We start from the raw sequence: 15019 nt of genomic DNA, 5'->3' as shown, positions 1-15019 counted from the left end.
TTGGTAGAGCTACTCTTGGCAACACTGGCAAAAAAAAAAAATCTAATATGTAGGTAGAATATAGAGGAAAAATGTAACAACTTGTGCATCCCAAAGTAGGTGAGTAAGAGTAGCGTTTCTTTTTCATAAATCTACTCAAAAAGTATGGCTTCGTAAAACTACTCTTAGAAGTACGTTTTTTTTTTTCAAAAAGCTACTCAAATGTAACGGAGTACATGTAACGTGTTACTACCCACCTCTGTTATACACACACACGCACACACAAACACTCTGTATGGCTCTCGTAGAATCACATTTTTAAATACAGTGGGGAGAACAAGTATTTGATACACTGCCGATTTTGCTGGTTTTCCCACTTGCAAGCCATGTCTGTAATTTGTATCATAAGTTCTCTTCAACTGTGAGGGACGGAATCTAATACAAAAATCCAGAAAATCACATTGTATCATTTTTAAATAATACATTTGTATTTAACTGCATGAAATAAGTATTTGATACATTACCAACTAATAAATATTTCGGCTCTCAGTTCTTTTTTAAGAACCCCTCCTGTTATCCACTCATTACCGGAAGTAACTGCACCTGTTTGAACTTGTTACCTGTATAAAAGACACCTGTTCACATGCTCAAACAAACAAACAAACTCCAACCTCTCAACAATGGCCAAGACCAAAGAGCTGTGTAAGGACATCAGGGATAAAATAATAGACCTGCACAAGGCTGGGATGGGCTACAGGAAAATAAGCAAGCAGCTTGGTGAGAAGGTGACAACTGTTGGAGCGATTATTAGAAAATGGAAGAAGTTCAAGTTGACGGTCAATCTGCCTGGTTCTGGGGCTCCATGCAAGATCTCACCTCGTGGGGCATCACTGATCATGAGGAAGGTGAGGGATCAGCCCAGAACTACACGGCAGGACCTGGTCAATGACCGGAAGAGAGCTGGAACCAGCAAAAACGGCAGTGTATCAAATACTTGTTCTCCCCACTGTATGTTGGGTGTTTTGGCTCTCTCTTTCAAAAAGGTTCCCATAGTATACAATGAATCCACTCAAAGATAAATGGTCTTTTCTCCAAACATTTATTTGAGAACAATATACAAGAACATCTTGAGCACGAGGACCATCCCTGGCTGTCTGGGCTCACTAGAAGAAGGGAAGGAAAACAGTATATTACTACACATTCAACATATACATTATTTGTACTGGGTTCTAAACTATAAACTAAAAATACTACTTTTACAAACACAGTTTGTTGTTTAAAAGTTGTAAACATTGTTACACTAGTAACAAATGTTTGATCGTTGTGAGAGAAAAAAAAACCAAGTAGGCCTTAGGTCGAAATGCTCCACACTCACAAAATCCAACTAAACACCCTTGAGTGATCCAATTCATTAACTTGGGCTCATAAGTAAAGTAAGCAAAGCGTCTGTTAACATGTAAGCTACAGTGGATTTGCTCCAACAGAGCAACAAGAAAGGCTTGAGGCAGTGGGAGAACCTTTCACCAGTGATTGAAACAACAAAAGTGTGGGGAAAAAACACCAGGGTTGATCTACAGGGAAAAGTGTTCATAGCATGCGTGGTGGCAATGGGTAAAGTCCAGTTGAGGATTTTTGGAAGTACAACACAGTGGCACTCCAAGCTCATGTAATATACCTGGACATTGACACCTCATTTCTGCATGAGTGTTCCGTGGGAGGCGAAGACGGGAACAAAAGATGGAACAGAATCACGTTAAAGCATTGAAAGTTGGAGAAAGGGTTTGTTGGGTTGAAAACTAAACAACGCATTTTGACAAGCCATGGGAGTTGCATCTGGAAGAGATGCAGCCATGATTAAAACAGGTTATTCAGGTTTCTAAATTTGTTTTTTTTTTCACTATTAGATTTTCCACACTAGTAGTAGAATCTGAGATACTTTGACAAATTAGTTTACAAAACCTTACTCTCATCCACATGCAGATTAAAACACGTTTACTCTATGAAAGCTCGCAGGTAGTCCCCTGGTTACGAGTACCCGACTTACGTGTTTTCAACTTTACCACCCCGGAGTCTCGTCCGCCATTTTGTCTCCATTTGTTTTTTTTTAAAGTCGCATAAACAGCACCTTATTGTGCGTCACTGTATTTTATTTTTGACTTTATTTTATTAATATGACAGTGCTGCAACCGTTAATCGATTAACTTGAGTAATTCGATTAGGAAAAAAAAGCTTCAAATTTTGCTGCATCTAGGATTCGTTTAATTACAGTGGTGTTTTAATGATTTGTTATGAAAGCGTTTGCATTTCGTTTTATTCATTTGGGTGGATACACTACCCCCGAGTGGCAACAGTCAATATTAGGGGTGTGACAATATATCGAAATGGTGATATATCGTGATACTTTGTATCCCAAAAGGTTATCGATATGCTCCTGCCAAGAATCGAGATATAATCCTAAAAAGGTTTTATCAGGTAGGGAGGGAGTTTGGTGTCTTCTTCAGGCAATCATATTTGTAAATCTCACTGGGATGGCACCAAACAAAAGTTCCAGCATCATCACCTAGTCTAGAGGCAAGAATCTGCATCGGACAAGGTGTCAAGAGTCAAGAATCTGCAATGGTGTGCATTGGAGGTGATGATGCTGAACTTTTGTTTGGTGCTGTTCCAGTGAGACCTTAAATGGCCTTAAATTACTTAATTGCCTGGCATTGACCGCCACTGACAGCCATAGACGTTCAATCCGTTTGAAGTGGGAGGGATGGCAGCGAATGAACGGGTGATATTCGCTGCCACCCTCCCAGTTCAAATGGATTGGACGTCTACTATGGATGAACTTGGTTCCAATTCACACTAGAAGCTTGTTTTTCTGTTAATTGGTTGTTTGCAGAATATCCTAGAATGATTTCCTGATCAATGTATCGATAATCGTTGTATCGCCATATCGTCAGATCATCGTTATCGTGAGCTTTGTATCGCAAATCGTATCGAATCGTGAGGTACCAAGAGGTTCCCACTCCTAGTCAATATGGTAGAGCTAATTTAACATGGCTGCATCCAGCTGCTCCCTGTTAAACCCAACATAAGGTTATGTTTCCGTTGGCGCAATTTTTTTTATGCAATCGTAATTAGTTTATAGGTATATTTTGCAGTTTTTTTGTGGGAATACATGGTTGAAGGATTTGTTAACCCTATATTGCCGTATGTACCACATTTGATACACCAAAAATTTCATGATTTTGAGATAATTCAGACTTATTTCTTTTTGAAAAAAAAAATGATGGATGCAAGTCAACACATGCATCTGCAGGTTCCATGAAAAAAAAAAAACAGGATATAGCAAGGGTTATAGATATCTGAGCGCTTATTACACATTTCTTTTGACTTTTCTTTTTACAATTTGAAGAAAAGGTTTCATTAGGACCTTATTTTTCCAATTTTGGGATTCTCTGATAATTGCTTCATATTGCTGGCATTAAGGGGTTAAGAGCATTGTTAAAAAAAATAGCTTTTTATAGCATTTAAGCTAGCGGACTTTTGCAATACAAGTGAGCCAATTATTCTATTGTTGTACTTAGCTCATCATTTATTATTCCTTTTTTTATTCTGTTCAAGGCTAAGCTCAGGTAGTTTATTTTTAAATGAAAATGCAATCCCGCATAGTTTGAAGAAACACTCAGGAATTCTATTTTGTATTTGCATTTAATGCTTTTGAAAGTGCAATTTTAGGCTTATTTTTATTGTGCAACGTATTAAATGTTCCTAATCTGATTACTCGATTATTCGAACTAACTAGTTGATGGATTTATCAATTACTAAAATAATCCACAGCTGCAGCCCTAATATGACTGTTCTGCCCTTTGGCGAAGTGTGTATTTGATTGTAATGTTAAATTTTTGTCATTAATGCATGCTTTTATTTTTTGCGCAGGAAGCGTAGAGCAGGCAGTACTTCCACACCCGAGTAAGAGAGCATGGCCCAACGAAGAAGAATGTATTTGCGCACACGTAGAAGAGCGCATGGGCGCACGCATGAGGAACAGCGCATTTGCTCTAGAGATTATCGATATCGGTATTGGCCTTTTTTTTTTTTTTTCAATCCGACCAGCTGATATGGAAAAAATCTACATAAAATTTGTTTTGGCTCAGATGCAGCCTCTCTCTCTTCTGCCTGCTGTCTCGTGCACAAGTATTCACCCCATCCTTTAATTGGTTAAATGGTAAATGGAGTTACACTTGTATTACGCCTTTCCACCTTTTTAATGCCCTCAAAGTGCTTCATACTATATCCTCATCTACCTACTGGTGACACAGCACCAGGAGCAAGGTGGGGTTGAGTATCTTGCACAAGGATACTTAGACGAGGTCATCAGGGCGGAGAATCAAACCCACAACCTCTGAGTTGGGGAACGACTACTAGGGTTGGGAATCTCTGGCATGAAGCCGAATCGATATGTATCTAGATACACAGGTTACGATTCGATTAAAAAACGATACATTTTTAAGGCCGAGCGATTCGATACGATTCGATACAGTTAAAGAACAATACGGTTCGATACAGAGTGAAAACGATACAATAGTAAACATTTGTTGAAAAATAAGGCTTACTATATGACCGTCATTTTGCTGGATGGGATTGATAAAACTCCAGTGACAGACAACAATAAAGTGCAGTAATTCAATTACTGTATTTCCTGGTGTTTTGAACATCTTCGACAATGCGTGAGTGAGTAGTGCAGCGCGTGCGTTAATTGCGTTGAATATTTTAATGTTATTACCGCCGTTGACGCGCTAAATTTGACAGCCCTACTTTAAACCAAAACTAAAGACTCTGGATGAGTGTAAGACATTTTGTCTGTAACGTTAAGTACAATTAGAAAACGATTTAATAAAAAAAAAATATATATATATATATATACACACACACATATCAAAAAGGCATGTCCGATGTTTTTTTGCCCATTCCGATACTTTGAAAATGACGTGATCGGACCCGATCACATTACACATTTGTGGCTAGGCATGTGCCGGTTACCAGTTTCAAGCTTTATCGTGGTATGAAAACGCCACGGGTTCAAAACCACTAAAAGTTTCCGTCATACCGTAGTACGGTATTAGCTAAGGATGCAACAATACTCGGTTTTATATTGAACCGTTCGATACGCCCTCTTCGATTCAATACCCCAAAACATTTGATCTAGCAGCCCCCCTCCTCCCCCAAACTGCCTGAAAGTTAGGAGATGTGGCGCACGAGGATTATTGCTCATGAAGAAAAACAGAAACTTAAGGAGGCGGCTTTCCGGCTTCAATGTCCTACAGATCCGTTGTTTGGCAGAATTTTGGGTGAGCTGATATGCTATCCCCACTCGTACATATTTAACAAAGACTGTTCTAACGGATATGTACAACAAAGTCCGCCAATATATTGGTGCCGACTTGGCTGTTACGAACAACCTCGCTTTGACAATAGACTGCTGCACGCCCCGGGACGACACTGTGAGCTATCTCATGGTTACATGATGAACAATGAGTGGCAAATTAAGAGCGCTGTACAGTGGTACCTCTACATACGAAGTTAATCCGTTCCAGGACCTTGTTTGTAAGTCGAAATGGTCGTATGTCGAGTAGGATTTTCCCATAGGAATACATTATAATTCCATTAATTCGTTCCACAGCCCAAAAACCTGCACTAAATCCTTAAAAAATACTGCTGGTGCTATTACAAATGGCAATTACACGTAGCAAAACAAATAAATTATAAATCAAAATTGGAATAATATAATAAAAATAATAATAATAATTCCTGTAATAGTGTAACGAATCGGGTTCTAATAAGGCGGACGTTTTTTTGTGTACCTGAACGCACCGCGGGGCTGACGTGCCTGGACCGGTGAGCTTGAGTTTCACTTTCACTTTGAGTGTTCTCTTGAGAACACCGTCAATTGCGGCAGACAACAGGCGTTTTGTGTTGAATAAGTTGTGAAAGAAATGATGAAAACGTGGCAAAGCTGGCGATTTCTTTGGAGATGTTACCACAATAAGAATTGTCAGCTTAACTTATAAAGACTGGCGAACGATGGTCGGAGGAGGACCATGGAGATGTATTGTTGAGCCATTTCACGGATGCCCACCCCACGCTCATATTTTTCTGTCATTTGCATCTTCATTTAGAAGGTAAGCATCAACTTTTTCCTTGTTTCACCACCTGTACCAACCTTTTCTGAAACCTGTGTTGATTTGTCACACAAGAAAATCCGCCGTGCATTCGTCTGCGGTGCTGCCATTGTCGTCGTATTTCGAGCATGTCGTCGGATGTAGAAACAAATGGCGAGTCAAATTTTACGTCGGATGTCGAAAAGTTCGTGTGTCGAAGCGATCGTATGTAGAGGTACCACTGTACTTCAAACTCGTTTGTTTGTGAAAGTCAATTGTCAAATGCTGGTGTTGTACTGTAATGAGCAGATGTGTGTTCTGTGCCGTCAACTTTTTTAATGCCCGACAACACTCGCGCACTAGATATCATCAATAGCAACCTAGATATACTACATTAGACCGCCCACCCCCCCAAGTCCCATGCCATTGGCTGTGTGAGCCCAGAATGATCATGGGACGTGTAGTCCATATACTACATCGATGTATTAAAAACCACCATGACTGAATGAAAGTTAAGCAGGCCAAATCAATCCATACCAGTGACTATCGATGATGGAGCAAATATTTTTAATTCAGTACGTAACACAGATGGACTCGGACCACTAATAGGATGTTTTGCTCATGTGATAAACCTAGATGCCAAGAGAGCTGCAGCAGTCAACAGTGTGCCCCACCTTTACTTCACAAACAGTAAATATTGTTCTCAGCACTTTTATACAAAATTTATTCAGATTAGTACGTAAGCACATACCGTATTTTTCGGACTATAAGTCGCAGTTTTTTTTTCATAGTTTGGCTGGGGGTGCGACTTAATACTCTGGAGCGATTTATGTGTGAAATTATTAACACATTATTATATCATTTCACATGTTATTTTGGTGTTTTGGAGTGACACTGATGGTTTGGTAAACTTGTTAGCATATACTTTATGCTGTAGTTATCTGACTAACTCTTAATAGCTATCATTTCGTTGTTCATGCATCATGTAACATTATCATACTGTACACTTATTTAGCTTTTTGTTCTCTATTGTATTTTTATTTTAAATTGCCTTTTAAGATGACATGTCTGTTCTATGTGTTTGATTTTATCCGGTTAATTTCCCGCCAAAATGCGACTTATACTGCAGTGCGACTTATAAATGTTTTTGTGCTCTTCGTTGGGCATTTTACTGCTGGTGCGAAAAATACTGTACATATTCTGCACTAAAATGCATGTCTATATGATGGCATTGTTATTTTTGCTTGTTAGCAAAATAAAAAAAAAACATGGGGGGGGGGGGGGGTCTGGGGCGCACTTGTATATTTTGTTTCAAAGCATTAAATGTATTGAATCGAATTGAAAATAGTGTCGAAAATCGTACCGAACCGTGATTTTACTATAGTTGCATCCCTAGTAGGAACGAAACTCATTTGTAACCTGTGGGCTACCTGTAATCCCCCTTGTATCTATCACAGTTGACTTGCTAGCACTGACGTCTTCATGTATTCATTTCATCGCAGGATATCTTGTGGTTGTGTGAAAGCGCTATCAGCGCTTTGCACCGAAATGAAAGAGCTCATAGCACTCAGGAAAAGCGGATGCGTTTCAGGTCAAATCAATTTCCATTTTGATTTTGGATGGGTTTTGGTTTCACTTGTTAATATTCACATTGCACATGTTTGACAATGAAAATGCCTTAAACCTATGAGGCAATATGAGGCTTCGGATTAGCAACAATATTTGCGGATATTTTCTGATTATATTAGATCACTTACAAAAAAAAAAAAAAACCCAAGCATATGTTCACTTGTGCTTTTTTTGTGGTAGTTGTAGTGGGGGGTGTCAGGACTCAGGCATTAAGGGGATGTTAGCTATTCTCCAAGAGGAACACATTATCTGCACATAAGCGTTAGCCTACTCGTGTGCATTTACCTTCTACGGTTTCCGAAGAACATTTGAAAGGGTAGAAAGAATAACAAGTTAACATAATCCATGTACATGAATTCAACTGAGTAGCATCTAAACTGAAATTTCCACCGTTACCCACTAACTACCCATAAATAGTTACAACAATAACGCACCTTTTTGCTGGCAGCTCCCACAGAGGATTTCTTGGTGCCTCGTACTTTCTTCATTCTGTTCTTGCGTTCCTTGCGCTGCTTCCTGGAGGTCTTCTTCTTCTCATACAGACCGTGCTAAGGAACAAACATTTTCGATCAAATACTGTGCAGATTAGGGGTGAGAACCTATTGGTACCTCACAATATCGATATATTGGTCAGGAAATCCTTCTACAAAGCAACTAATAAACATGAAAAACAAGCTATTTTCATCCTTCTGCTCCGAGTATATCCCTGGTAGATGTGTGAAAGATTTTGGTGGCAACTTGGTTGGTTCCCTTTGTAAAATAAATAAACAAGCAAATAAATAAAAATTGACACCTTCTAAAAACGATGTATCGACTCTTGGCAAAAGTATATCGATAACCTTTTGGAATACAAAGTATAACGCTATATCATCCTTTCGATATTTTATCACAAGCCTAATGCAAATCAGTTTTATTTGATTTAATGAGCTCATTTTGGACACAATCCGTCCACCGAACAGGTATTAATCAGTCTCTTAAAATGCCTACTGGACAGCATGATTTGAATAGACCATCAAAATTGCGATGAATTGCGTTGCACCACGGGGGAAATGGTTGACACGTCAAATGCTGAATTTTTTTTTACTGCAGATTTTATAATTTTCAAAACCCCATCTGGGGGAAAAAGAAGAAACCTTAAAGGGAACCTCGGACATAAAGACTTGTAGGCTCCAATACGCCACAATTTTTCTCTTATTAAAGTATGTGATTAGAAACTCATAATTGCCGCTGATTTAAAAATTATCATGTTTAGTACATTTTGACCTACAGAGGACGCCATGTTTTACAAGCGCAATGCACGCTGGGGGTGATGACGCGGTTCGGCTGGACTGGGAGAATAGCTGTGCAAGCTAACAAGCGAAGCTAGTATGACGACTGGCATGATTTGGTCACATTCTGCTGCTGGCCAGATTGTTTTGTTACAGAGCTGTGGGAAGAGTTCCCAACGTTGCACCTACATCCAGTTCCAGCTCATCAGCAGTGTCTTTAAACTGATTCTAGGCGGCTTGCCGAGATATTGACTTGCTGCCATTAGACAGTTTGTATTCTTGACCACTTCGTTGCGAGGTTTTTTTTGTGAGTTTAATAAACCCCTTGACGCAATCCCTAGGTTATTATTGTCTGCTTGCTTCCGCATTCACGGACCGTAACACTTTCAGATTTTACTGCACAGAGACAGACAACGCATGTGGGTTGCAATTGCATTATAAGGGAAATCATGACAGACATCATGCGGAAGTATAATCCCGTGGTCTACGTTCTCGTGTGTTGCATGAGAAACGCGGGATCGAATCCCGTTGGAGACCTTCATTTACCGTAATTTCCCAAATATAACGCACGCTTTCCCCCCAAAATCAACTTGTAAAATCATGGTGCGCATTATAAACGGGTACATAGATGGAGACAGAAATATATATTACATATCTATATAAACCGATTTTATTTTTTTAATTGACACGGCCACGTTGTGTTGAAGAAACGTATGCGGCGACCAGTTGCCGACCATTACGGTACGTGACGTCACCATTTTGTTTCGGTAATACTTCACTCTAATCGGCCGAATGATTTCGTCTTTGTTAAATTCTGCTTTTTTCACTCTTTATAAAGCACAGAATTTAGTTTCTAGTCAACGTTTATTGCAGCTACGCAACTCGGACCATAACAAACGTAAGCACACAGACTTCCTGTGTCCGTCAACTATATCTGTCCCTCAGGAAACTCAAACCCAAATAACAATAGTTCCTATTGTTACTGTCGTGTCAACAGCGATGAGCTCTCACTGATTTTCGACTTACGTTCTCACTTTCGTTTTACCGAATCAATCCATGGAGGAAACATTTATTCATCATGATGAAACAAGCAAGTTATACAGCAGCCTTTAAAAGAAAAGTCACATGTATTTTGTTTTCTCCTAGATTCTGGTAAGTTGGAGAAGTTGTACATTATATTATTACCGTAAATATTGTCAGTTTATGGTAATGTTTTGAACTACCAATGTGCTATGCTTGTGCTGTGTTTCACCAGTCAGTAAAATTACATTTCTGTATCTGTAAACGAGCTGTTTTTTGTATTCTTCTATTTATTGGTGCTAAACTTAGGCTGCGCGTTATAAACAGGTACAATAATTTCCCCTAGATTTTACCAGTAAATTTGGGGTGCGCATTATACACGAGTGCGCCTTATATTCGGGAAATTACGGTAATTGCTTTTGCTGCTCATTTTGTAAAATATCGGCAGTACTGTCCGACTCATCTTTTTTCTGCTTGGGTTCAAATTGGAAAGGCAGAACAGACGACATGTTTATGTAGCTAAAGAGTGACACTGTGGAAGCACAGTGCATTGCGTCGTCAACAACAATGGTGACCTACTAGTTAACTTTACAAATTTTATTAAAACAGAATGATTAAAAAGGGTTTCAATTAGGGCTGTCAAACGATTAAAATTTTTAATTGAGTTAATTACAGCTTAAAAATTAATTAATTGTAATTAATCGCAATTAATCGAAATTCAAACCATCTATAAAATATTTATATTATTATATAAAATGTTGGAATGGAAAGATAAGACAAGATGGATGTATACATTCAACACATGGTACATAAGGACAATATTTGTTTATTATAACAATAAATCAACAAGATGGCATTAACATTCTGTTAAAGCGATCCATGATAGAAAGACTAGTAGTTCTTAAAAGAAAAATGTTAGTACAAGTTATAGAAATTTTATATTAAAACCCCTCTTAATGTTTTCGTTTTAATAAAATTTGTAAAATTTTCAATCAAAAAATAAACTAGTAGCCCGCCATTGTTGATGTCAATAATTACTTACACAATGCTCATGGGTGCTGAAGCCTTAAAAATCAGTCACACCCAAGCGCCAGCAGAGGGCGGCAAAACTCCATAAAACACAACAAGTGAGCGTTTCACTGTACTGTCATTTAAATCTGTCTGAGCGGGGCATCTGTGTTAATTGCGTCAAATATTTTAACCTGATTAATTTAAAAAACTAATTAACGCCCGTTAACGCGATAATTTTGACAGCCCTAGTTTTAATATAAAATCCCTATAACTCACGCTAACATTTATCTTTTAAGAATTGCACATCTTTCAATCCGTGGTACCATTTAAGAGGGGATCAGCAAAATAATTCTTGTATTTACTTACCCTGGCTAGTCTGTGCTTGGGCTCATTCTTCTTAGCAAAATCTAGTGAATCATAAACCATGGCGAAGCCCGTTGTCTTGCCACCTCCAAACTGAGTCCTGAAGCCAAAGACGAACACAACGTCAGGGGTGGTCTTGTACATCTTGGCGAGCTTCTCCCGAATTTCAGTCTTTGGGACTGTGGCCTTGCCGGGGTGAAGAACATCGACGACCTGGAAGGCAAAGATCGGCAATGAAAACACATGAAACGGGCGTAGGGTATTTAAGTGACGGATGCAATATAAGTTATCCAAACTTACCATTTGCTTCCTCTGAAGCAGCCGGTTCGTCATAAACTTGCGGGTCCTGACTGTAACTGTGTCATTCTATATGGAGACAACGAGGAAATTCATACTCAATACTTAATTCTAGCAAGCTTTATCGTCTACATGCTAACATCGCAGGTTGCTCGAGTGTTCATTTGATAACTTTAAGTTGTATTGTAAAAAAAAACCACACACACACACACAATACTATTACAAACCACAAACACACGTACAATACTAAGGACCTCCTTAAAGAGGAGACCGCGGGGACGTTAGCTTCAACGTCTGGGGAGAAGCTTCAAAATGAAAAGTATCGTTTCTGGAAAGCCAACAATGATTAATATTTGGATATTGTTGGTTTCAACAATTATGGTAAGTGTGAATACAACGACACAAACTAAAAACATTCGCAATGTTCCTTGCTGAGTGTTGATGACATGTAGCTTAGCATTTTCGCTCATGTCGCTTATGCTTCTAAATATAACACAAATCATCAATATTGGTGGATGCTTCTAGATTGTGGCATATACGATCACTTGGCCATGACAAAACGGGTGACAATATAACGATCGCTTCGATGATGAGTGGATTTTACTTCAACTTTTGCCCTGAAGACTCACCATCTTGGCGGCGGCCTCGCTCAGGGACGTTGAAAAGGAGGAAGGACCTGCAGGCGACCGGAATAATGCCTGCACGCAAATGATTGAGCATCTACTGTATTTGCCTGATAGAAATTAAAATAGGGCCGTAATCTGTCGAAAACTTTTGTTAGGTATATATGTCTATTTCACACACAACAAACCGAGTACTAAATCATTCGAATATACAGTGAGCAACACTGAGAGAATCAGAAGAAATTTGAATACCGAATATTATTTGTATCAATTGCAGTTTTCCAGTCATCCACTAAGTGGCACTAACATAAACCACAATGTAGCTCCAAATACTGTTTTGTATAATAACACGTTAACATTACCATTTTTTTTTTGCCAGTTTTGTGATTTGAAACTGGTTTATCCTAACCAGTGTTGTTAATCTTACTGAAAAAAAGTAATTAATTATAGTTACAAATTACTTCTCCCAAAAAGTAATTGCGTTAGTAACTCAATTACCTGAATGTAAGAGTAATTAGTTACTTGGCAAAGTAATTGGTTCTAATTACTTTTTTTTTCCCCCTCAAAAAAAAAAAAAAAAAAAAAAAAAAAAAAGGCCATACTATGTGAAGTTTTTTGTGAAGGTTTTTGGTACAATTGGCCCGAGCCCAATTCTTTACCCTAATTTACCCTTTACCCTGAATCAACTGTTAAAAGTTGTTAAAATTGCTCCCATGGGGTGGCGTGGCGTGGCTCAGTGGTAGATTAGTTGTCCCCCAACCCAGAGGTTGTGGGTTCGATTCTTCGCCCTGATGAACTCGCCTAAGTATCCTTGAGCAAGATACTGAACCCCATGTTGCTCCTGGTGCTGCATCACCAGTAGGTGAATGGCGCGATAGTGTAAAGCGCTTTGAGCGCCTTGAAAGGTGGAAAAGCGCTATGTAAGTGTAACACCATTACTGCATTTGTTCCCTTCTCTCTACTTTCGACATATGAAAGTTTTAAAACTGTTTCATCATTTAAAGATAGATTCAAGTCAAGATTTTGCCGATTTAGAAGTATTTTAGATAAAAAGTTACTTAGGTTCGCTAGGAAGGTTCTCTACAACAGAGCCGTCCTAAAAAGTCTACTGCTTTAAGATGGCGGCTGTCTACTAACGCATTTAGTGCCATGCAGTGTTGTTAATTTTACTTTAAAAAAGTAATTAATTACAGTTACAAATTACTTCTCCCAAAAAGTAATTGCGTTAGTAACTCAGTTACCTGAATGTAAGAGTAATTAGTTACTTGGCAAAGTAACTAGTGATATGTTTTTTTTTTTTCTCAAAAAAAAAAAACAAAAACAAAAAAAAACACAGGTCACACAATGTGAAGCTTAAAAGGTTTGGGGGACAACTGGCCCTAGCCCAATTCTTTACCCTCAACTTAACTAGACAAAAGGGTATTGCGATAACTAGCTAGTAACCTTTGCTATGTGTGGAAGTCATTTAAAGTTGTGAATCAATCGTTAAAGTTGTTAAAATTTCTCCCGTTATTGCATTAGTTCCCTTCTGTCTACTTTAAACATGTGTAAGTTTTAAAACTGTTTCATCATTTAAAGATAGATTTAAGTTAAGATTTTGCCGATTTAGGAGCATTTTAGATTAAAAAAAAATTACTTAGATTCGCTAGGAAGGATCTCTACATCAGGGCCTTCCTGAGAGGTCTACTGCTTTAAGATGGCGGCTGTTTACAAACGCATGTAGTCCTTAAAACATGTTGGCAATGCAGCAGTGTCTGTCAATTGCATCTAGTTTTATAATATGATATCTACCGTGTCATGTGGGTGTAGTTTGTCGGCTATGGCTGCAGTCAGGTATTATTGGAGCCACCTAGCATCGCGGTTGCAACGGCGTCTTCCCCACTCCTGCTCTGCTCTCGTCCCCGTGAGTCCGTTTCTCTCAGACTTTTTTTTTATTCAACCAACTTAGTAACGCATAGTAACGCACGCCTTTCCCGCCTCAGAAACGGTAACGGCGTTGCCAAGATGAGAAAAGTAATTAATTAGATTACTCATTACTGAAAAAAATAACGCCGTTAGTAACGCCGTTATATTGTAACGCCGTTATTAACAACACTGATCCTAACCAGTCTTCCTTATTGTGCCTGATATTAATATCAAGGATTTGATGCTATATCTCTGCTATTCATGAGAAAGCTAAATTTTGTTTGAAAAATACACTTCGGTCACAGGCAAATCAGATAAATTCAGAAACTACGGCCTTGTTCAGATTAGCAGCCAAAATCTGATTTTTAGCCCACCCAGATTGAAACTAGATGGCTCTTTTGTAGTCCAAATAGTCACGAAGCACAGAAATCTGATTTTTGCAGGCTGGATTGAAACCACATACGGGAGTTAGTTTCATTTCAGATATGGACAAGATGCTTCTCAGTCAGAACAACTCAAATAGGATTTGACTGTCCGTGACATAATTCTATGCTGGATGACGCCTTCATTGCCACAGCAACCTGTCAGGTGAGTCAATGTTGCCCAGTCTGAACAGGCCCAGATCTGATTTGGACACTTCCTAAAAATAGTGTGAAAAGTCAGCCCTAAAAATCAGATTTGAGGAGGAATCCAATTGAAATCAGATATGTGGTCTGAACGAAGCCTAAGTAGGCCCACGTACAGTATAATACTGTAAAATGGAATATTGTATAAG

At 38.7% G+C, this 15019-nt stretch overlaps 1 protein-coding gene across 1 annotated transcript; it reads right to left on the bottom strand.

Annotated features, from left to right (window-relative positions):
- Positions 1 to 1059: 1059 nt before the first annotated feature.
- On the bottom strand, positions 1060 to 12445 carry rps24 (ribosomal protein S24). The gene is made up of 5 exons (XM_057849048.1): positions 12346 to 12445; positions 11720 to 11785; positions 11423 to 11632; positions 8192 to 8305; positions 1060 to 1142 (listed from the first exon to the last, which is right to left on the bottom strand). Exons 1-5 carry the CDS (start codon positions 12346 to 12348, stop codon positions 1140 to 1142), a joined length of 396 nt encoding a protein of 131 aa, XP_057705031.1. The 5' UTR covers positions 12349 to 12445; the 3' UTR covers positions 1060 to 1139.
- Positions 12446 to 15019: the final 2574 nt, after the last annotated feature.

Source organism: Corythoichthys intestinalis, chromosome 10 (assembly GCF_030265065.1).
Source record: "Corythoichthys intestinalis isolate RoL2023-P3 chromosome 10, ASM3026506v1, whole genome shotgun sequence".
NCBI lineage: Eukaryota > Metazoa > Chordata > Actinopteri > Syngnathiformes > Syngnathidae > Corythoichthys > Corythoichthys intestinalis.
The sequence above is the reverse complement of the archived record's forward strand: the minus strand, read 5'-3'. Positions and strand labels throughout refer to the sequence as shown.